Source organism: Polypterus senegalus, chromosome 14, assembly GCF_016835505.1.
Source record: "Polypterus senegalus isolate Bchr_013 chromosome 14, ASM1683550v1, whole genome shotgun sequence".
In the NCBI taxonomy this organism is placed as follows: domain Eukaryota; kingdom Metazoa; phylum Chordata; class Cladistia; order Polypteriformes; family Polypteridae; genus Polypterus; species Polypterus senegalus.
The window spans coordinates 110493961-110518949 of NC_053167.1; the positions used below are offsets into that span (position 1 = coordinate 110493961).

At 36.9% G+C, this 24989-nt stretch overlaps 1 protein-coding gene across 1 annotated transcript; it reads left to right on the top strand.

Annotated features, from left to right (window-relative positions):
* Positions 1 to 77: 77 nt before the first annotated feature.
* Positions 78 to 23030, top strand: prpf38b (pre-mRNA processing factor 38B). The gene is made up of 6 exons (XM_039735035.1): positions 78 to 491; positions 14286 to 14354; positions 14518 to 14669; positions 16190 to 16250; positions 19373 to 19599; positions 21743 to 23030. The coding sequence occupies exons 1-6, from the start codon at positions 258 to 260 to the stop codon at positions 22557 to 22559; spliced, it is 1560 nt and encodes a 519-aa protein (XP_039590969.1). The 5' UTR covers positions 78 to 257; the 3' UTR covers positions 22560 to 23030.
* The last annotated feature ends 1959 nt before the right edge of the window (positions 23031 to 24989 follow it).

A 24989-nucleotide genomic window follows, 5' to 3' on the forward strand; every position in this document is an offset into this window, starting at 1 on the left:
TCCTCGCGCGAGAACGCGCTCCGTTTCTTTCCTGTCCGTGGCGGCCATCTTGTTTGCCCGGCTGCTCCGGTGTGAGAGAAGGTGTTTATGAAAGGGGAGGGGGGGGCAAAAAGTAACAAAACAGTGTAGTAGTCTGAGAATATTATCCGGGGCGGGTGAAACGTGCAATCCTTATTCAATCCGAAAGGAAGGGGCGATATTTTTATGTCGGTTTAATGAAATAGTTTAGCCTAAGATCCGTGTGCAATTCTCGCAATATGGCTAACAACACTGCGTTGGTGGCTGGGACTCCGCAGCAGCAACAGCAACAGGCCGCGAACAAACCAGCGGCGTCCGGAAAGCAGGGGAACGTCCTACCCCTTTGGGGCAACGAGAAGACAATGAATCTCAACCCCATGATCCTGACCAACGTTCTCTCATCCCCCTACTTTAAGGTGCAGCTGTACGAGTTGAAAACCTACCACGAGGTCGTGGACGAGATTTACTTCAAGGTAAATTGGGGGCCGATCTACTGGAGGGAGGGCACAATTCTACGTTTGTTATGTATTCTTACTGTTCTCACGTGTCGCTTCTTGTTTTATATCAGCAAGGTATGTAATTGCTCGTTTAGTGAAATGTCATTTACCGGGTGGCCGGTGCAATAGGGTCATTGGTGTGCTTGGGGATCAGGCCTGTGTTCTCATTGACTTGATAACGGTCCCTGTTTTGAGAGTCACTGCGACACTAGTCCTCCCTCATGCTGTCGTCCGCTCACGCCAGAAAGAAGTGTTAAATATCTGCCAAGAATGTATGTTCTCTTGGATGTATTTTTCTGTGACCTCCTTTTGCCGTATCCAAATAACCGACGATCATATGAAAAACGAACGCGCATTTCTATCATTTTAGGAAGAATGCCTTGTTAAATAGAGCAGTGCATATTTGGGAATGAGGTGTGTGAGGAGAAACTAGGCAGTGCACTAAACTACATGAAACAATACATATCCATTACTGCATAGACACCAGAAAGCGTGTTTTATGCGAAGATGACAATTAAGGGGTGTTTGGGCTGCAAGAAATACATATCTGGTATGCTATGTTTGGTTCATATAGAGTTAAACGTAAAAGTATTAAGAAATTTTATTTGTGTAGCAACTTTTTCCATGCTCAAAGTGCTTTACAGAAATTCAGAAACAATAACAGAACATATACAACATTGGGTACAAATAATATCCTCCTCAAACACTAAAGCTTAATACTGGATATTCAAAGCATTGAAATAGATCAACCATACAGTAAACCAGAGTAAAATACAGTTGCTGTAAGGAAGCCATGAACAAATAACGTTTATGATCCAAACACATCATCCTCAGCATCTGGACAAAGAAGGGTCAAAATATCAGGGTAAGTTAAATGCCTTTATTAATATATATGTAAAGTTGTGCGTTTTTTTTAAAGAATGATCTCATTCACTTAGGGGGGGACATTCCAAAGTTTGGGTGCAGTAGAGCTGAAGGCTCTGTCACACACAGAGTAAAGTTTAGTTTGGGGCACAGCAAGATTGCCAGACTCCATGGGCCATAGTGGGAGGACTAGAGCATAGTGATGGAGGATACTTCGATAGTCTGGTGCAAAACCATTTCAAGCTTTATAGTTCATTAATAGATCACTTTATTAAATCCTGAAAGGCATAGGGAGCCTGTTGTTGCTGTTCCAGACTTGTGCAAGGACTTTTGCAGCAGAGTTTTGAACCAACTGGAGCTGTGGTAACAGATTACAAAGGGCACTTGCCAGTAGGGGAGTTACAGTAGTTGACTATGCTTTTAATACATCTCGCATCAAGTTTCTCGGCATTAGAAAAAGGGAGGAATGAAGAAGCACAGCATATATTACTGAGATGGAGGCAAGGAAGTTTCTTAATAAAGGATTGCTTGGGTTTTTTTTTAATTCCTCTGTTTTAATTTTTGAATTGCTGTTGCATTATTTAGGTGTATTTACAGAATGCATTCAGTATGGTTTTCATGTTTATTGTGGCTTAATTCCAAGATTAATCAGCATCTTTTAACTTTTTTTAACTCGGAAACCAAAATCACAGGGACCTTCACTGAAGAAAAAACATACATTAATGTTTATGTCAAATCTAGATATTTAGGGAGGAGGTGTTGTGATTAATATTACCAACCTCAGATTACATTATGGTACCCTCAGGTATGCAAAGGAGCTAAATTTAGAGCTTTAAACATTACACAGAAGTGTTTTTTTATTCATAAAGCTGGTGTAGTTCTTTTTACACAAAGGGCATGTGGTTCTGGGTATTTATTTTTCGTCAGCACCCATAATAATAATAATAATAATAAATGCTGTTAATGTACCACATTCCTAACTTACTCAGAATGCTTTACATAGACATTTGGAACCCACTTCAACTACCACTAATGTGTAGCATTGACCCAAATGATGCTATAGCAGTCATTTGTGTGCCAGTATGCTGACTGTACATTAGATAGTGAAGGGGTGAGAAAAATAGTTAGCCAGTAAAGGACAAGGATTGATTAGGAGTCCAGAATGGATGAGGCCATGATGGTCAGTTTAGCCAGGACATCATGGTACACCTTACTCTTTTCGAAGGATGCCCAGGGATCTTTTGTGATCAATCAGGACCTTGATTTAATATCTCATCCAAGAGACAAAACCATTTCTCGGCACAGTGTCCCTGTCATTGCACTGGGAAATTGGGATCTACACACCGAACACAGGGTATGTGTCTTAACCACTTTTATTATAAATAACATATGAAAAAATTATATAACCGATTTTAGGGTTGCAGTCTTTATTTAGGGAGCTTGGTGCTGTGTCTGGTTGATAGTGCTAAAAATAACTTGAGGAAAAGTTGTCTCTACAGAAGTCACCTGAAAAGCAACTGTTTTGATCCCTGTAAAAACCCAGTTTTAAGTTAGAGGATCTACAAGACTGGTAGTTCATGAAATTGTCTCTAAATCTGTTGAATTTTACATTTCAAAATATTTTAAATTGCCCAATACAGGCTAAAACCATAAAATAACAGTAAAATTTTAATCCAGAAATTTTTTTCACTATAGAAAGAAATGCTGTTGGGAAGGAATAATTGACCTTATTTGAAAATCAACAGAGGTTTAACTGTACCTAGAGTAACCTTTTAGAGCTTCATGTATAATGTACAGATTTGGTGACTTTGTTACTATAATTTTTTTTTTATTATTCAGTGGTGATGTCTGACACTTCAGCAGTGAGGCAAGGCTTCTGTTTCCATATTTTCCATTCTATAGGATGGTCCAGATATAATTGTGCAATTTTCATTACGCTATAACTTACTAAGTTTATTACATAGAAAATCGCCAGAAAAATCCCAGACCATCGAGAAGCGTATGAACTGATGAAATGAAGAATTGTCTTTGCGCCGAACTGGAATCGTCCCCTCATAAATTAAAGTCATCCAGACGATCTGGGTCTGCATAATTAGATTTGGACCACCTGGTATTTGATGGGTGTATGTTTATCAGAGAATAAATTTGATGTCAAAAATTCCAAGTGAGTTGAACATTTTATTAAAAGGCAAGGAGGTAGCTAAAATTCCTTTGCCCCACCAGGAGTTTTCCATTTACAAAATTGGCTGTGAATTTGTCAAATTTTTATATTCTATGTTTGTGTCACAAAATGATGTCATGTAAATATAACATTTCATATCTTTTTTTTTTTAATCAAAAAGGCATTTTCTGTTTTTATGGTAATCTTTGGTAGAAGGTTTGTGAACTTTCAAAAAGTATGATTGATTGACTGGCAACCTGTTTAGGCTTGGTTTATACTTTAACCTTTACATTGCATTTAAATATTGAATATTCAAAGGATTTTTGCCAGCACAAGTGTGGTCATACAGACAGAATGGAGAACAATAGTTTATTTATTTATTTGCATAGTTTAGTCTTTTTCTGGTTAGTATGTGGGATCATTTTGGTCTATAACTGGCTAAATTTTGCTTCTAATGGTTAAGTGAGTCAAATGCCTGTCTGGTTCTGAAGTGATGTCATCCTAATGTCATGTTAATTCAAGTCACTTTTACTGTCAGTGAGTGAAAAACTTGTGTGTAAGGTCCATAGTAGTAAATAAATATTTACGTAACGTAGTATATGCTTAATAAATATTTAAATATAAATTCACCAATCACATACTGTGTAAAAATAAACACATTACTGACATTAACACATTATATAACTAAACACTTGAACATACTTAAATAAATGAGGTGATGCAGTGGGACAAGCAGATGATATATCAGCAGTATAGATGTGTGCGTTATGGGATGTTGGTAACTGTTAGTACCAGTAACTGTGCAGAGATTAATGTTTACTTTTTCTGCATAATATGACACCCCTTTATTTTTGGTTATTTATTAACTGGAGAAAGCTAGTGTTGGGATAATAAGGTAAAGGAAAGATAAGTGTAAAAAACAGTCCCATACTAATTTAGGAAACTAATTTTTCAGCTTCTCCTTTCAAAAATTAACAACTGCTTTCCCTTTAAGTCTGTTTGTGGATAGCATCAGAAATTTGCTTTCATATGAAAAATAAGACTTCAGTGCCAGTCTCCACATCACTGGAGGAAAGAAATTAGAGCCCCATTGCTGCCGGCACTTATCGCTGAAAGGAGAGAATGGTGCCAAGCTACATCAGTGCTCTGCAGTGCATCTAGTTAAAAGATAAAGAAAGAAGAGGCTGCCTCAATATTATGAGATAAAAGGCAGTTGGTTTTACTTTAGTGTCAGAAGTGTAAAGAAAAATGTTGTTTGTCTATTCATACTGATATTTTTTTTGTAGCTGTTAATAGGGCTATACTGTTGGTCTATCACACCACTGTATTTAGTAATTAATGGTTTAAATTATAAGTGTTACAAAACATGAGGGTAAAATATGTAATGTTGTGTACAAGAAAGCCATTACCAGAAAGAACCAGTATTCTGTGCTTTTGTAAGCAGTGTGCATAGGAGCGTTATAAGTGGAGTGGTAGTACAGTGTTTTGGCAGAATTAGCTCTAATGTGCTACAGTTATTTGTTGCTAACTAGTTCCTCGTGTCTTTAACATTCTGGAGAAAATCTTGATTATTCAAAGAAAAGCCAAATAGACATAGGGCAAATGATCACATTCCAAAGTGGCTGGACTAGGATTAGAATCATGACTATTGACCTGGAAAACTACACAACTAACCATATTATTGTAACATGGTTATTACTGCATTTGGCAGTAGAGACATGGGGAATAAGACTCGGTTGAAAAGTTTAAATGAAGCACTTAATTCATGACGAGCGTTGGCACACTACATTTTTACTGTCTAAATATATCTTTGTGTTTTTTTTTCTGTATTGTTTAGGGATGCAAGTAAAAAAACATATAGCCATTTTGAGGCCAAACACCAGTTAGGAAAACCTAAAACCACCTCCTACCATTATTCCAAATCACAGTGCTCTTTATGAAGAAAACAAAGTTTCAACTTCGTCTCCTTGTGAAATTGCAGGTCTATAAATCAAATTTGCTTAGCTGAATGAAATCAATTTTAACAACAAAGCAACATCCAGCAGACCATAGATAAACGCGTTTTGAAACCCTTCCTTGTTGGTCCTCCCCATTTTGAATACTCAAATGATGCACACAAATCAGATCTGGATTAATTAATCCAGTAAGTGCTCCCTTACTGTCACCTGCAAGGGAAGTAGCAATGAGGTTATATAGTCAAGCGGTGAACAAAGAAATTTGAGACAAAGAGCACCATAGTTAGACTAAGACGCTGGCGTGTGTAGTATGGGTGTTCCTACTAAGGAAAGTCAGAACTTTATTGGATTCAGGACAAAATAGGTGAGTACACTAAGCAGTGTTTATCATCATTTATAACAGTTGTTGATGTCAGTGAGCACATGCTGCTTTAACCATTGTTTTCCCAGTTCTGAGGCTTGGCCAAGACTTTAACTGTTTTTGCTGCCGTTGGAGATCCTTCTTGGAGATCCATAAGCCTCATTCCAATAAAGGCTGGTTTTTTACATGATGCATGGCAAAAATGACATCAGACTTGGAGATGCGCGTGAAATTATATCTAACTACATTGCACAGCTGACACAGAGTTCGTGTATTCCAAATGGTAAATTTCAAGGAGAGGCTGGTTATGCCTGTGTCAGAAAGATGAATGAAAGGCTGAATATGACACAACACATCATGAAAGCACAAGGAAGACCTGTACAACACTTGAAATTCAACTGCCCATTATGTAAGTTCCCTGTTATTAAGATATCTGTGCCCATGGAATTCTGCTGGTCCTTCTGACTTGGAGTAAGTGTTCGTGTATTGTATGTTGTTGTTTTAATGGAGTACTTTGTGATTGATGGTGGACAATAAACTGTATTAAAATAGTATTGCTAATTGCCAATTGTAGTTGTTACTTCAGTCGTTTTGACGTGTGCGCTATGTTATGTTACCAATAAATTCTTCAACACGAGCTCATCTACAAAGAAACTTGGAAAATAAGATTTAGTAAAATATTCATCCATCCATCCATTATCCAACCCGCTATATCCTAACTACAGGGTCATGGGGGTCTCCTGGCGCCAATCCCAGCCAACACAGGGCGCAAGACAGGAAACAAACCCCTGGGCAGGGCACCAGCCCCACCACAGGGCAAACACCCACACAACAGGGACAATTTAGAATCGCCAATGCACCTAACCTGCCTCTCTTTGGACTGTGGGAGGAAACCAGAGCACCTGGAGGAAACCCACGCAGACATGGTGAGAACATGCAACCTCCACGCAGGGAGGACCCGGAAAGCGAACCTGGGTCTCCTAATTGTAGGGCAGCAGTGCTACCATTGTGCCACCGTGCTGCCCTAGTAAAAAAAGTAATAATAGTAATGCGTTAGTTGACAACTAAGAACTCTGTACAAAGATGTTTAAAATATAAATTGTTAAAATAAGTGTAATAATTTACTTTCACACAATACGTGGTACCTTGCTCTTAAACTTTTATTTAGGTTGTTTTTTTCAGGTAACAAAAAGAGGGGAAAAAAGACATTTCCATGGGAAGGGCTTGTTGTGGAGCTCAAATTTCACCTGTGTGACACGAGTGATTAAAAGTGTGTGAATGAAATAGTTCAAGTTCCTTTCCTATCATGACCATGATCATGATTGGGGAGGATCTCATTTTCACAATATGTGACTTAATTCTGTTAAAGTTGATCTGTTTATTGCATGCAAAGCTGATCATGGCAGACTAAAACTAATCTTTTTTTTTTTAAACTTGATGAAAGCATTCAATGGTAATCATCTGCTGTGTTCCTTGCAAAATGAAAACAGGGTAGTTAAAATTGTGTGCAGTGTCCGTAATAAGCTTATCATGTAGTCATCTATAGCATGTTTGTATTTACTGTGCCCCTCGATCTCTTCACCCAGAGGAGGAGGTTGGGGGGGTCAGTTATTTCCACAGCTAAGCATTTACTATAGAATTGATAGTATCAATTGTTCAAAATGTATTTTAAAAGACCATAGACGGTCTTTTATATCATTTTTATATTTAATAAGCCTCTCCATTCCATCCACTGAGCCTTTGTCATTGAAATGCTGCTGTGTTTACAAAATGTACACTGGGCAGCTATCATTGAGCTAAAACTACACTGCTCACAAAAATTAAAGGAACACTTTAAAGAAACATATTAGATACATCAGATCTCAATATGAAGTTGAATATCTATACAAATAACGACAGGGCAATGTCTTAGGAACAAAAGGATGCCAAGTCTTTTAATGGAAATAAAAGTTTTCTGCCTACAGAGGGCTCAATTGTGTAGACACCCTAAAATCAGAATGAAATGAAGATGTGGCAGGCTAGTCCATTTTTTCAAAAACTTAATTTCTGCTACTCAAAATGCTTTTCAGTATCTTGTGTGGCCCCCACGCTTGTATGCATGCTTGACAACGTCGGGGCATGCTCCTAATGAGACGACGGATGGTGTCTTGTGGCATTTCCTCCCAGATCTGTATGAGGGCATCCCTGAGCTGTTGTACAGTCTGAGGAGCAACCTGGCGCCTAATGGACCGAAACATAATGTCCCACAGATGTTCTATTGGGTTTAAGTCAGGGATCGTGAAGGCCATTCAATTGTTTCAATTCCTTCATCCTCCAGGTACTGCCTGCATACTCTTGCCACATGAGGCCGGCATTGTCGTGCATTAGAGGAAACCAGGACCTACTGCACCAGCGTATGGTCTGACAATGGGTCCAAGGATTTCATCCTGATATCTAATGGCAGTCAAGGTGTCTTTGTCTAGCTTGTAGAAGTCTGTGCGTCCCTCCATGGATATGCCTCCCCAGACCATCACTGACCCACCACCAAACTGGTCATGCCGAATGATGTTACAGACAGCATAACATTCTCCATGGCTTCTGCAGACCCTTCAACGCCTGTCACATGTGCTCAGGGTGAACCTGCTCTCATCTGTGAAAACACAGGGTGCCATTGGTGGACCTGACAATTCTGGTATTCTATGGTAAATGCCGATCGAGCTCCACTGCGCTGGGTTGAGCACAGGGCCCACTAGAGGACGTTGGGCCCTCAGACCACCCTCAAGAAGTCTGTTTCTGATTGTTTGGTCAGAGACATTCACACCAGTGGCCTGCTGGAGGTCATTTTGTAGAGCTCTGGAAATGCTCATCCTGTTTGTCCTTGTCCAAAGGAGCAGATACCAGTCCTGCTGATGGGTTAAGGACCTTCTATGGTCCTGTCCAGCTCTCCTAGACTAACTGCCTGTCTCCTGAATCTCCTCCATGCCCTTGAGACAGTGCTGGGAGACACAGCAAACCTTCTGGCAATGACACACATTGATGTGCCATCCTGGAGAAGTTGGATTTCCTGTGCAACCTCTGTAGGGTCCAGGTTTCACCTCATGCTACCAGTAGTTACACTGACCATAGCGAAATGCAAAACTAGTAAAAAAAAACAGTCAGAAAAGATGAGGAGGGAAAATGTCAGTGGCTTCCACCTGTTAAACCATTCCTGTTTTGGGGTCATCTCATTGTTGCCCCTCTAGTGCACCTGTTGTTAATTTCATTAACAGCAAAGCAGCTGAAACTGATTAACAACCCCTGTGCTACTTAACTGACCAAATCAATATCCCAGAATTTTCATTGACTTGATGCTATACTCTGATTAAAAAGTGTTCTTTTAATTTTTTGAGCAGTATATTTTAAAATAACCTATTGTCACTGTCACGCTGCCTTTTTGTTCCATCTAATGGAAAGGAAACTTATTTCCCAAGCTGGAGCAGAACACCTCTTGTCTGCTGTTTACAAAATGAACACTGGACAGATAAAGTTGTCCAAAATGTATTTTAAACAAGTTGCTGGCTCACTTCAAATAAGAGAAAACGAAGACCAAGTTGCATTGGATAGCTCTCTGACACTGACATTCAGTGCCTCAGAGTCTGAATAAATTACACTGTTCTTAATGATTGCACATAGTGTGAAAGTTATAATATTTAGTTATCCAAATCGTCAAGACAGTCACAAAAATACAATCAAGGAATACACTGCACAGAATGAAAAGAATCAGACACGGTACATGGAGGTTAGAAAGGTAAGGGAAACATTTGATTATTTGGCACCAAAATCAAAGCTATTGGCTCCTAATTGTATTTTCTTTTAAAAGTCATTGGCTCCTTGAGGTAAATTTTTGTCTAGAGCCCTGCATAGAATTTCTTAACATAAACCTCAGTAACACAAACTTTTTTTTTGAGCTTTTCGAGAAACAAGGAGTTCACTTAACCATGCTAGATACCAACAAAATTTTAATCCTACTTTTAAATACCGAACAGGCATTTTTCTGTTCTTGTGTACATAATATTCATCTGACGTCTAATGTCTGTAATTAATATTGAGATAAAAATTAACTGTTAGACTATGCCATGGAAATCAGGCATATTCCTTTCCCGAAGGATCTAGATTTAGCCAAACCTGTGTTTCTGGAACAGATTCTTGGGCAAATGGCCTCTATGAGGCCAACAATGTGGATAATTCGATAATCCTGCTTTCTGGAACAGGCTCAGACTTTGTCAGTTCCAGAAAAAAAGAACTAACAAAACCCATTTTGGTTGCTGGGGCAGCCATTGTTCTGAAACTAACCTGCAAAAGTCGCAGGTTTAAAATGAAGGGTTACCATTTATTTTGAAAACACAATGATTCATTAGCAAAGAATAATCAGAGGACAAAACTTTGAAAATGACCTGTCAGCATTTCTAATCCCATCTGCACTATTTAAGAAGCAGAAAAGGAAGTCAAAATGTTGAAAATGTTGTGCCCTTTCTTGAACAAACAATTGCCACAAAATTTTAACTCCTTCACCAATACTGCACCAAAAAAGGTCATCAGACATTGTGGCATGTGCAGAGAAGTGTCTATGCGAGTGGTGCCATTTTAAATCTGAGACTTTAATATATCTAAGCATCCGTCCAAGAATACAGTATTCAGTTTTAATACATCATGGCTTTGAGCCAACATCAATGCAAATCATGTATACTTCCAGCAGATTTATTTTTTTATTTATTTTGGTTTTTTTTGTTTCCAATCTTTCTTTTTGGAACAGACCCCTAGGGTACAGTCATTAATATTTTTTCTTACATCATAAATCCCTAGAAATCCACAAACAAAATCCTCCTTTATGATACATATTACTGGGATTAAATAATAATAAATAAAATATAGTAAGTAACACCACAATCTTTACCAGTCATTAAGGGCAGGCACATCCAGACTGTGAAATATAAAAGTCTAATTTCTGTGGAATTTACTTTGTAGTGGCTGGTACCCGTCCACTTAGAATTCAAGATCAAGATGAATCTGCATAATAACACATGGAAGCTGTTGTGTTTTTGTAATAAATAAACGGGCTCCTCTGTATAATTTCATTTATTTTCTTTTTTAGTATTGGTTTGTAAGGATCGAGTTGGGCAAATTTAGTTTCATTGTATGCAAGTGGAAAGTCTAAGCACATTCTTGAACTAGGCACAACAGGAAAAATAACTTTGCATAGTATTAATATGCAAAGAACATCAACAGAACATTTAAAAAAATAAAAAATGCAAGGTTATTTGAAGCACTTTTATCATTTTTTGTAACAGCATTGTCTCAAATTGTCTGTAATTCAACATTAGGAAAAAGCATTGGAATTTTCCATGCTTCTAATGTTTGTTATTATACAGGGTGAGGCAGAAAGGACGAACGTCTTTGAAATGGCTAGAACTCGCCACTAGGTGGAGTTACAGATGTGCAGTAGGTGGCATTAGGTTTGTGAATTCTTAGCATTTTTTTATTTTCTTTTTAGTTGAAGCCATGGAGCCGTGGACGATAGAACACCCTGTTTTGGTGTAGAACTGTTTTGTCAAGAACAACCAATCTATTACCGCAATTCAGCATGAGTTTCATTGCCATTTCAATATCCATAGAAATAAAGTTCCTGCTCATAACACTTATCCTACGTTGGGTTAAAGCACTTCGTACACAAGGTACACTAATGAACAAAAGATCGCCGGGGCTACACGAACGGCACGTACCCCTGAAAATGTGGAAAGCATCCGACTAACCCTGCTGCACAGCCCAAGTAGATCTGCTCGAAAGCATTCTTATGAACTTGGCCTCGGTAATCATTCGGTAAGACGTATTTTGCATTTAGACCTGCATTTCCTAACCTCATTTTGTTCATGAGTGATGAAGCTCATTTTCATCTCAATGGCTTGGTGAATCAACAGAATTACCGTTATTGGGCTTCTGAAAATCCCAAAAAATTACACGAAAGACTGCTGCACAGCCCGAAAGTGATGGTTTGGTGCGCTACGGACAGAGTGATGTTGAAAAGAGTGGAGGCCAACTTCCATGAATGCGGACACCACATGGGAGATGTTTTCCACACTTGATTTTGTCAAATGCTATTTCAATATGAACTCTTTTTTAAATTTCTTTGTAAGAAAAAATTAACAATTTTGTGATTTTTGTTAAAAAAAGTCCGTCCTTTCTGCCTCACCCTGTAGGAAAGAAAGAGAATTAAGTATTGATACACAGCTTTTATTCAGAAAATGCATTCTAGACAGGGCTGTACAATATTTCAGGTTCTATCTTTTTATTATGGCATTAACAAAATGTATATAAAAGAAGCTGTTGTACATTCCTTCAAACTCATTTGAAGCCTTATTTTAAAGTCTTTAAATAAATAAAATTACATTAGACTAATGAGTTTATGGTTTAGAAGTAACAACCCACCTATTTAGAAATAAATATTCAAACTTTTATCAGCAATTTATTTATTATCTAGCAAGAAGCACCAGTATATATTGTACTGTGTGTTGAGGAATGAAAATGCAGGACTAGAACAATTACACTTATTTTATTGGTCATATAAATGTGATTGATTGTGATTTTAAGGTGTATCTTACCATTTCAAGATCTACAGTACATGGTTCCCCATTACAGTAGGAAGAAATGCTTCTCTTATGCTGTAAGTTATACCTGAATTAATAAGAAAGTCTTTGTTGGCTGGAAAAAATATCGACTTCCAAAGCCCTCTTGAAAAGGCTATTTTAAAGGAAAATCAGATAGTATATAGATGTGATTTTCTGTTAGTTATGAGAGAAAGGGAAATTGCTTGCCTTTTTCTGTTTCAGTATATATGTAAACATTTAAACTGTTGTTAAAGACAAACCAACTCGATGTTTGGAACGTACACAAGTGGTCTAAAGATCAAACAACTGGAAATGTCATTTTATAGCTGTCACTTCCTATTTATTATTTTCACAAAATACTGCTAATCTTTGTGTGGTGATATCCATGAAAGTTTCTATTATCAGCCAGCTTTTTTTTTAAATTAATATGATGGTGAATTCATGGCAGCTTTATCTAGTATGACCTTAGTGAATAGTAAAGAAATTCCAATTATTATGGCTTGAGGAGTGATTGAATGAATTCCAGTAATCATGAAGTAATAAAAAAATAACACACTTGCAAAAAAATTGCAAAATGGCAGAATCATTGAAAAGTTTGATAATCGTCCAACTCTACTTTTAGGGCTAAATGAGTGACTGAATGAATTTTAAAAATCAGTAGAGATTTTGGTACCTGTCGATGTGAACACCTAATTTTTCTAAGTAAAATGGACTTCAGAGGACCTTAGCAGTCTCTAAACTCCTTGTTGCAGAGTACAGTGATCCCTCGCTATATCGCTTTGACTTTCGCAGTTTTACTCCATCGCGGATTTTAAATGTAAGCATATCTAAATATATATCATGGATTTTTCGCTGGTTCATGGATTTCTGGACAATGGGTCTTTAATTTATGGTACATGCTTCCTCAGTTTGTTTGCCCAGTTGATTTCATACAAGAGACGCTATTGGCGGATGGCTTAGAAGCTACCCAATTAGAGCATGTATTACGTATTAAATAAAACTCCTCAATGATATACGATATGCTTCCCACGCGTGCTTGATTGTTTGCTTTTCTCTGTCTCTTTCACTCTCTCTGCCTGACGGAGGGGGTGTGAGCAGAGGGGCTGTTTGCTAGAGGATACAGACACTCCTCTAAAATGCCGCTTTATCGCAGTGCTTCGCATACTTAAAAGCCCAAAAGCACGTATTGATTTTTGATTGTTTGTTTTTCTTGCTTTCTCTCTCTCTCTCTCTCTCTCTCTCTCTCTCTCTCTCTCTCTCTGACATTCTCTGCTCCTGACACTCATTATTTGAAGAGGAAGATATGTTTGCATTCTTTTAATTGTGAGAAAGAACTGTCATCTCTGTCTTGTTATGGAGCACAGTTTAAACTTTTGACTAAAGGGTGTTATTTCATGTCTAGAGGGCTCTAATAATGTTAACAATATGGGAGAGTTTATAAGGGTTTAAAATATCTAAAAATAACCATACAAACATATGTTTTCTACTTTGCGGATTTTCACCTATCGCGGGGATTCTGGAACGCAACCCCCGCGATCGAGGCGGGATTACTGTAATCTAGTTAAGATGGCTGCTTGATTTATTTATCTTAATTGTTAATTATAAGAACTTGTGATGAATACATAAACGGGTAAATGTTGGAGTATACAGAAGTTTTAAAGTTAGTTTTATTTTTCAGTCTTGATGTAAGTGTAATAGTTTTCCATAATGACTATAGACCAAAACCTTGGATGGTATCGAAATAGGGTAATAAAATAACAGCAGCTCTGATATAGAAGCTAATTTTTCTCCTTTTATTTTTTGTGCTAGGTTACACATATAGAACCATGGGAAAAAGGCAGCAGAAAAACAGCAGGCCAGACTGGCATGTGCGGCGGGGTAAGTAGAAGTACGTGATTTTTTTGCCTTATTATGCAATTCAGTAAGTTTTGTTGATGCCAATTAATTGATTGTATTTGTATATTTAAATTTTTATATACATATATTAAAACAACATAAAATGTTTTTATTGTGTTTTTAACGTTTAGTTGATTATTTATAGGTTCGAGGGGTTGGAACTGGCGGCATAGTATCTACAGCTTTCTGCCTATTGTACAAATTGTTTACACTTAAACTAACCCGAAAACAAGTAATGGGACTGATTACTCACACAGATTCTCCGTACATCAGAGCTCTTGGCTTCATGTATATCCGGTATGTATCATTAATATTGGATTTATTTTTGCATTGTTTTAAGTTTCTTTAGGTGGTGTTATCTGACAGTGTTTACTTGCTAGGTATATTAATAGTTTTATTTTTCTCTTTACTGTTAGATTGTTTCTTTTTGTAATAATTTACTGGTTTTCAGCTGTAAGGTTTTTGTGAAACATCATTCTTAGTTTGCCTAGGTTTGAGAAGTCAAGCAAAATGACACATTTTATCTAATCACATCTTGCCTGAAGAAAGTACCTGAATTGCCTTGAAAGCTTGCATATTATAATCTTTTTAGTTAGCCAATGAAAGACCTTCTCATTGCATGCATAATGGTACAACACCCTACTGCCTAGGTTTAACTAAGTTAAAGTAGAAGTGTGTCTGTAATGTTGGTCATTTATGCATAACTGTGATTAAAAGTAAATGTAGCTTTTGAAGCATGGTACAAATGTCATTCTTAAGCAAGTAATGATAAAATATAAATAGAAAAATTCATACCTGTGTCACAAAATAGTAAATTACATGGAATTCCAAGTGGAGGTAAAGCATAGTTTACAAAATTTTCTATTGATTTTTAATGTGTGCATAAATGACAAATAGGGTGATTTTTGTTAAAACAATCTTGTTTCCCTGAAGACCATGTCACATTAGAAGGCTTTTCTGGGTTTTTTAAGTCATGGCCTTCATTTACATAATTTTAGTGAGATGGAGGTGGTCGGTGGTGCCCTCCAATGAAGCCCATTCATATAATATGACATACCCAGTGACTCACTCCAGCTAGTCTTACTCAAAAAAGTAGGTTTCATTTTGGCTTTAGTTGTATGGGTGGGCTTTGTGTGCATGAGAGCTGACAACCATTGAATGCTGTTCCTGAAGTGTAATGTGTATAATGGAGTGGTGATGAGTAACGAATATAGGGACATTGGACCTCACGAACAGAATAGAAGCATGTCTTGCCTGATGTCTTGTATTTTATGTGCTACGACAGAATGAAAAAAGAATGGCAAGAATTGCACTTTAAGATGCTTTTTAAGGTACAAAGTTGGAAAATTCAATATTCTGTAGTTTATGTACTGGGCTAAATTTAAGTTTTTATGAAAATTAGTCACATTAATTCTTATTTGTTATTTACTGATTATTTAGCAGTGCTTTTATATTTAGAACAGTGTTCTTAAATTGTATGTCTGAATAAATACACATCTTATTGTATTTTTTGGTGTTTTGAGAGCTGTGAAATTTTTTTTTTTTGTAAATCTAACTACAGGCCCATTGTTAGTGATAAAATAGCCTTTAATTTGGCTTTATGATCCTATTTCCTATGACAAATCAAAAAACATCGATGGATAGTTAAAGTATTTGGAAATTATTAATTGAATCCATGCAGTGGTGTGTTCTTTCATAAAAAGCACATTTCTAGGGTGTTTTTAGAATGGCTTCTTCCCTGAATCCATAAATCTGTGTGTAACAGTGTTTTGAGTGTTAGTGTTATAATATTAAATAATAATATTTTCCTTTCACAGGTATACACAGCCTCCTTCAGACCTTTTGGATTGGTTTGATGCTTTCCTTGATGATGAGGAGGTATGTCTGCGAGGGTAATAATTTTTTTTTATTTTATTTCTGCAATTTTAAGTATGAATAGAGATTTAGTGGATTTTGTTTTTTGTCCTTTTTTGAGGGAGGGGGGTAGAATTTTATTAATTTATTTTCTTTTTGTCCCTAAAACCTGATTAACATTGTGATGATTATAACTGATTTTCACCTTTGCCTTCATTTGGCTTAATTATTTTGCTGAATGTTAAAAATAAAATAACTAGAGTTTAGATCTGTCTTAAAAATTATTCACAAAATTAAGTTAATAACCTAAATATCTTATTGCATGGTGTTGAAGGTGAGTATCATCAATATATTACACAGAAAGAAATTCCTAGCTTTGTTTAATAAAAACTTTACTTTTGACTCATAGGTAATGTTTGTTTTCATTTTTCTAAATGTTTTATTGCAAGGAAGCAAGTTGTGTTTCACTATGTATCTGATTGAAATGGATTTATTGCAGTTTGTCAAATTAGTCATATAGAGAAAATTGCTGTTTAGTGAAATTTGGTAGTACTGTGAATATATATTTTATACTTAAATTGAAAGTAAATAAAAGGTTCATGGTGGCTTTAAGACTAACATGCCATTTAGTGATACCATAATCCTTACTAGTAATTTGAAAATGCACATGATTTGGAAAAATATATTTGTCCTCTTCAAAATTGTCTTGAGCACTAAGTACAACCATCAGTTTAATTGAAAGCCAATGGTTTCACATCAGTTGGAGATACTGGAAGAAGCCTTTGTAACCAAAACTAAAATTTAAGGTTGTGCATTTATAATATTGGGTGAGAAATTGCTTAGTAAAGGTAATACCTGTAAACAAATCCAGATAGCTCTATACACTAAATTTTATAAGTCTAAAGTAATGTGAAGTGCATGTCTCTTGTATTTTTATTGCCCCACCTTCCCCACTGACATTTAAAAAAAGTCATTTTTGGGTGGAGTAAGCTTAATTTGTATATTTTACTTATCCCATGTATTTTGTAGTGGTGGTTGATCTTATAGTTTCATGAAGAAATAACATAACAAAGATTCTAATAGAATGGAATCCAATTGTGACCAGCACTGGACAACGGCAAACAATGTGAGAAACATCAGTGGAGGAAAATAAAATTCTCACTCAACTCCAGTCTCATAATCCGTATGTCCTTTATCCATTTGTATTCTCAAAACATGAAAATGTATGCATTTTTTTAATAATAATAAATACTTCATCAATTATTCAAACAATTTTAAATTAAACACAAAGTATTTATTTACTTTTACAAACTCAGATGTAAAAATAGTTGAATTTAACAATGAGAACATACACTCTGTGTAACGTTATTGCAGGAGCACTATGAAGAAATGTCATGTTATAATATCTTAATTCTTTATCCTAATACTGCATCCATTTATATAGCTAAATATAAGCGTTTCCTTTGCCATCCACAAATTCTCACAAATTATGCCATCTCATTATTACAAATTTAATTTTCATTTTCCAACAGTAAAATGTTTTTTTTATTTATTTATAAAAATCTTTAGCCTAAAAAATATTGCATGCTAAGTATGTAGTACAGAAGACCAAAGATGTAAAAGCAATTTCACCAGCATCACAATGTGAATGTTCTTTAATGCTCAGTTCAGTGTGTTCTTGATGTCAGGTCAGTGAAGATGTGTAGGGTCATTTTCATTAGTATGCAGCTTTTATTCTTCTTGTTCATGACGAGTTTTCCTATTCCAGTATTAATTTAATTCTTAGTTTGACATTCACTTGAATGTTTGTTGATTTAGTTTTCATGGATTTGCCTTATGTGTTAACAGTAAACCATACATTGATTAATAGATCAAGATTTTGTGGTTATTTTTTTGGGAATGATCTATGGCTCCTCTGACTACAATTGGGTGTTTATATTCTTGGATGCGTTTAGCCATGAATAAATCTAGGAAAGGACCACCTATATCAGCAGCTTATACAGTAAATTGTAGCCACTTGGAGTACTATTTACTTAGTGTAGCATTTGTTTATTTTGCTGGCTAAAACAATTTGCTCAACTAATTGATAATGTATATCACTTAGAGTACTGGCATATCATAATGCTCTGTATTTTATTTTTTCACAATTTCACTACATTGTATACATTTATCTAAAAATGGGGTATGCTAAGAATCATTTTTACATAATTCATTTAAAAATTGTTTCCTTGAACATTTTAATGTTAAAATGTATATAAACTCATGATTAAAATAAAATGTGTATTTTTTCCAATTTGATAGGATTTTGTGTCCAGGTCACTTGAAGGTATTCACCTACTCACTTTATTTTTATAAGCCTATATATATAAATTTAGCATTTTTTTGTTTATAGATACCTATCCTTACTATTATAGTTGGAAATTGTACATAAAAATGTAGTTTTTGTGTTTGTGGATACAAGGAACATTTTTACATTCGGTCTCTACTTTTCTTGAGTTGCTGGTTTAAATCTTACTCTTCCTGTGTGCTTGCACTATAGGTTTTGGCCTGACAATAGCTGGCTAACAAATCCTGAACAGTGAGATGACATAGCAAGAAGGAGATAATGCGGTAATGGCCCTTTTCAGACAACGGTCATCTGAGAATGTTTTATTTTTTTTTGTAAAGGAGATATAGCTGTTGGCTTTTTTATTTTTGTATCTACTTTTGTTCAAGTGTGTTAGAATCCTGTTATATAAATCCGTTTCAGAAAAACGATACCTATATTTTGAGGGAAAAAAAATAGAATATATGGCAACTGAACCAAAACTATTAATTTTGAATACATGTAATACTTAAGCATTTTTCCTTAATGTAATTTTTTTCATATTTAAGCTATATGAATACAGAGGTGAATATTGGTATTATAATATAGCCATCACAATTGAAATGGAAGTAATTGAAGAACAGAGAAGAAGTGGCCAAACCAGTTAAAAAGATATAGTTATAAAATAGTTCTGTGACTATGATATTAATTTTGAAATTAGGAGTATCAGTACAGTTTATAGTGTTGGAAGTTTAAAAACGAAATGTTTCAGGAGCCATTAGTTGTGTCATGGGGACTTTGCTGTAAATATTTATAATCATTTGGCCTGCTGTCTTTTTAGGAGCTCGATGTAAAAGCTGGTGGAGGCTGTGTTATGACAATTGGTGAAATGCTTCGCTCTTTCCTTTCAAAACTTGAATGGTTTTCAACCCTCTTCCCAAGAATTCCAGTTCCAGTTCAAAAAATAATAGACCAGCAGTTGAAAAGCAGACCAAGAAAAATTGCTAAAAAAGATGGCAAGGATGACGTTGAAGAACCTGTGCGACACACTGATCGTAGGCGCTCAAGGTTATTGTTTTCATTTTTTTTTTGTCTAATATTCATAAAGAGATGAAAATAAGATTTAAAGATAAGGTTCAATTTGCTTTTCAAGTGTGTCAAAATCTGTGGAGGGCTTTGTACATGCTTTGGAGACCTTGGGTTTGGATCTTCACTTGCTTACTATATACCACGTTTTGTTTTTTCAACTTGCACCTTCATCCCCAATGTGCAGGTTAGGCTAGGCTACCTGGTGTTTCTGAATTGTGCTTGATAATATGCTTGGCACTGTATAATGTAAAGGAGGCTTCAGAAATGACTGGCTTTAATATACACTGCTCACAAAAATTAAAGGAACACTTTAAAGAAACACATTAGATACATCAGATCTCAATATGAAGTTGGATATCTATACAAATAACGACAGGGCAATGTCTTAGGAACAAAAGGATGCCAGGTCTTTTAATGGAAATAAAAGTTTTCTGCCTACAGAGGGCTCAATTATGTAGACACCCTAAAATCAGAGTGAAATGAAGATGTGGCAGGCTAGTCCATTTTTAAAAACTTAATTTCTGCTACTCAAAATGCTTTTCAGTATCTTGTGTGGCCCCACGAGCTTGTATGCATGCTTGACAACGTCGGGCATGCTCCTAATGAGACGACGGATGGTGTCTTGTGGCATTTCCTCCCAGATCTGTATGAGAGCATCCCTGAGCTGTTGTACAGTCTGAGGAGCAACCTGGCGGCGCCTAATGGACCAAACATAATGTCCCACAGATGTTTTATTGGGTTTAAGTCAGGGGATCGTGAAGGCCATTCAATTGTTTCAATTCCTTCATCCTCCAGGTACTGCCTGCATACTCTTGCCACATGAGGCCGGGCATTGTCGTGTATTAGGAGGAAACCAGGACCTACTGCACCAGCGTAGGGTCTGACAATGGGTCCAAGGATTTCATCCCGATACCTAATGGCAGTCAAGATGCCGTTGTCTAGCCTGTAGAGGTCTGTGAGTCGCTCCATGGATATGCCTCCAAGATCATCACTGACCCACCACCAAACCAGTCATGCTAAACGATGTTACAGGCAGCATAATATTCTCCACGGCTTCTCCTGACCTTTTCACGCCTTTCACATATACTCAGGGTGAACCTGCTCTCATCTGTGAAAAGCACAGGATGCCAGTGGTGGACCTGCCAATTCTGGTATTCTATGGCAAATGCCAATTGAGCTCCCCGGTGCTGTGCAGTGAGCACAGGGCAGTAGACATTTGGGCCCTCAGGCAACCCTCATGAAGTCTGTTTCTGATTGTTTGGTCAGAGACATTCACACCAGTGGCCTGCTGGAGGTCATTTTGTAGGGCTCTGGCAGTGCTCATCCTGTTCCTCCTTGCCCAAAGGAGCAGATACTGGTCCTGCTGATGGGTTATGGACCTTCTATGGCCCTCTCCAGCTCTCCTAGAGTAACTGCTTGTCTCCTAGAATCTCCTCCATGCCCTTGAGACTGTGCAGGGAAACACAGCAAACCTTCTGGCAATGACACGTATTGATGTGCCATCCTGGAGAAGTTGGACTACCTGTGCAACCTCTGTAGGGTCCAGGTATCGCCTCATGCTACCAGTAGTGACACTGACTGTAGCCAAATGCAAAACTAGTGAAGAAACAGTCAGAAAAGATGAGGAGGGAAAAATGTCAGTGGCCTCCACCTGTTAAACCATTCCTGTTTTGGGGGTCATCTCATTGTTGCCCCTCTAGTGCATCTGTTGTTAATTTCATTAACACCACAGCAGCTGAAACTGATTAACACCCCCTCTGCTACTTAACTGACCAGATTAATATCCCATAAGTTTCATTGTCTTTATGCTATACTCTGATTAAAAAGTGTTCCTTTAATTCTTTTGAGCAGTATATGATGAAGTAATCAATATTAAATTCACACTTTATATATATATATTGTTTGGTTTTCTGGAGCATAATTTAAATTTACTTTTGTTCATTTATATGACTGCTCTGTTTTTTTTTTTAGTTTAAGAAAACCTGTTTTGTTTATTAAATAGAATTCAAATTATTCTTGAAATAAAAGTTTAAACTTTTCCAGATATTGCTTACAGAAATTTTTTATTAAATTAAACAATCAAATCTGTTTTTCTTTTTTTTTCTCTCCTTCTCCATTCTAGGTCTCCAAAAAGATCTACCAGTCCTCGCAGATCTCCACAAAGATCTCGGAGTCGGAGTCATCATGATGGACATGGCTCAACCAGTTTTGACAGGGAGTTGGAAAGAGAGCGTGAAAGGCAAAGAAAAGAAAGGGAGATCAGGGATAGAGGGGACAAGGATAGAAGACGTTCACGAAGTCCTGAAAGAGCAGTTGAGCGCCGACGCAGTAGGAGCAAAGAGAGGCGGCGTAGTCGCAGTTGGAGTAAGGAGAAAAAAAATGATAGGCGAGAAAGAGATAAGGAAAGGGAAAAGGAAAACGAGAGAAGTAAAAGGAAAGAGCGCGATCATGAAAAAGAAAGAGTAAGTGATAGGGACCGAGAGTGGGATAAATCTAGAGATGTTGAAAAATCTAAAGAAAAAAGAAGCAAACTAGAATCTGAAGAAAGAAAACAAAAAGACGACAAGGAGGAGAAGCGGCACAGGGATGAACGCAAGATTAAGAGACACAGTAGAAGCCGAAGCAGAGAGAGAAAGCATAGAAGTAGGAGTCAGAGCAAGAATCGAAGTGGCAAACGCAGCAGAAGTAAAAGCAAAGAGAGATCAAATAAACACAAGTCAGAAAAATCAAATAAGCGAAGTAGGTCTGGAAGTAGAGGGAAGGTAGATGCAGATGAAAAAATCAAGAAGAAAGAGCGTAGTCATAGTAAGGAGAAGGCGCACAAGCGTAGTAGAAGTAAAGAAAGAACCTACAGGAGGGAGAACAATGAAAATAAGGAACACTCAAATAAACATGAGCGAAGGAGAAGTCAGAGCGCTGATTGTGGTGAAAGACTTTGAAACTCTGAACTAAATGGTTATTTTTCTTTTTTTTTTTCTTTTTTTTTTTAATATATCATTGTTTCTTGTCCCCAAACTATTAAACTGCTTGTTTAATGTTTATGAATACTTATCATAAACATTTATCTAATTTCTCTTAGAGTTCATTTTTCATTTCCTTATAGCAGGCAAGTGCCTTTGGTAATTTTTCACTGACCATTGTAGACTGCCCATGATTCAAAGGTTGCACCTCGGCCAACGTGTCCACCTGCCTTTTTTTTTTTTTTTTCCCTCCCCTCCCCCCCCCCGTTTTTCTTGCCCTAATTTTTAAAGTTTCCAGAAATACTCTGTACATATGTTCTGAGAATGTTTTAATTTGTATGGAGCAAATATGTTGTTAAATTTGTATAAGGCAATAAACTGCCAGAAATTATGTGCTCTGTGGTTAATTACTTTGGTGCATTTTTTTAATAAAACGTTTATCAAAACACAGTTTTGATGGCATTTTTTTTGTTAATAATTTAAAATGAACTACATTTAAAACAGCTTAATGGTACCACTTCTTTAAAGACTAAATTCCCTTGTTCTGCAAAATGGTGCCAACAGATACCTATAAAGTTAAATGGTTGCCGGATATTTGATTACAGGTTTTTTGTTGTCTGATACAATACTGTGTAATAGTCTTTGGTCAGCATGTGAAAATTCTCACTCTCATTTGGAGGTACAGTATGACACCTAAATTGTATCTTGTACATCACATATGTGACATTTATCTATTTTCTGTGCATGTGGTTTTCATCTGAGTTAAAGACTTGATTTTTTTGTGTTTTTTAAAGAATTGTAGCCCACAGTAGTTTCAGTTCATCACCGTGAGGAATTGCTCAGGGCATTGCTCCAACTCTCTGGTGTCATCCTTCTTGAGATGTACACCTAGGACATTGGGACTGTTTTCTATTTGTTGAACCATTAGTCAAATATAACACAAGTAAACACAAAATGCAGTTTTAAACTGATGGTTTTTATTATTTAGGGAGAAAAAAATCCAAACCTACATGGCCCTGTGTGAAAAAGTAATTGCCCCCTGAACCTAATAACTGGTTGGGCCACCCTTAGCAGCAATAACTGCAATCACGCGTTTGCGATAACTTGCAATGAGTCTTTTACAGCGATCTGGAGGAATTTTGGCCCCCTCATCTTTGCAGAATTGTTGTAATTCAGCTTTATTTGAGGGTTTTTTAGCATGAACCGCCTTTTTAAGGTCATGCCATAGCATCTCAATTGGATTCAGGTCAGGCCTTTGACTAGGCCACTCCAAAGTCTTCATTTTGTTTTTCTTCAGCCATTCAGAGGTGGATTTGCTGGTGTGTTTTGGGTCATTGTCCTGTTGCAGCACCCAAGATTGCTTCAGCTTGAGTTGATGAACAGATGGCCGGACATTCTCCTTCAGGATTTTTTTAGTAGTTCCATCTAAAAAAAAAAATAAAATTGAGACGAGCCCTAATGTTCTTTTTGCTTAACAGTGGTTTGTGTCTTGGAAATCTGCCATGCAGGCCGTTTTTGCCCAGTCTCTTTCTTATGGTGGAGTCGTGAACATTGACCTTAATTGAGGCAAGTGAGGCCTGCAGTTCTTTAGACGTTGTCCTGGGGTCTTTTGTGATCTCTCGGGTGAGTCGTCTCTGCGCTCTTGGGGTAATTTTGGTCGGCCGGCCACTCCTGGGAAGGTTCACCACTGTTCCATGTTTTTGCCATTTGTGGATAATGGCTCTCACTGTGGTTCGCTGGAGTCCCAAAGCTTTAGAAATGGCTTTATAACCTTTACCAGACTGATAGATCTCAATTACTTCTGTTCTCATTTGTTCCTGAATTTCTTTGGATCTTGGCATGATGTCTAGCTTTTGAGGTGCTTTTGGTCTACTTCTCTGTGTCAGGCAGCTCCTATTTAAGTGATTTCTTGATTGAAACACGTGTGGCAGTAATCAGGCCAGGGGGTGACTACGGAAATTGAACTCAGGTGTGATACACCACAGTTAGGTTATTTTTTAACAAGGGGGCAATTACTTTTTCACACAGGGCCATGTAGGTTTGGATTTTTTTTCTCCTAAATAATAAAAACCATCAGTTTAAAAACGGCATTGTGTGTTTACGTATGACACCTAAATTGTATCTTGTACATCACATATGTGACATTTATCTATTTTCTGTGCATGTGGTTTTCATCTGAGTGATGAAGACTTGATTTTTAAAAAAATTTTTTTTAAAAGAATTGTAGCCCACAGTAGTTTCAGTTCATCACCGGTGAGGAATTGCTCAGGGCATTGCTCCAACTCTCTCTGGTGTCATCCTTATTGAGATGTACACCTAGGACATTGGGACTGTTTTCTAGAAACTTCCCCGAGCCAGCTGTTGATGGACTTTTTTAATGCAATTACTGTTCCTCACCCTTGGTGCCTG

Bases quoted from the DNA above. Each gene is read 5' to 3' on its own strand.
- prpf38b (XM_039735035.1), top strand. From the start codon at position 258: ATGGCTAACAACACTGCGTTGGTGGCTGGGACTCCGCAGCAGCAACAG. The intron at 492-14,285 runs GTAAATTGGGGG...TTTTTGTGCTAG, and splicing joins TGGACGAGATTTACTTCAAG to GTTACACATATAGAACCATG. The intron at 14,670-16,189 runs GTATGTATCATT...TTCCTTTCACAG, and splicing joins CTTGGCTTCATGTATATCCG to GTATACACAGCCTCCTTCAG.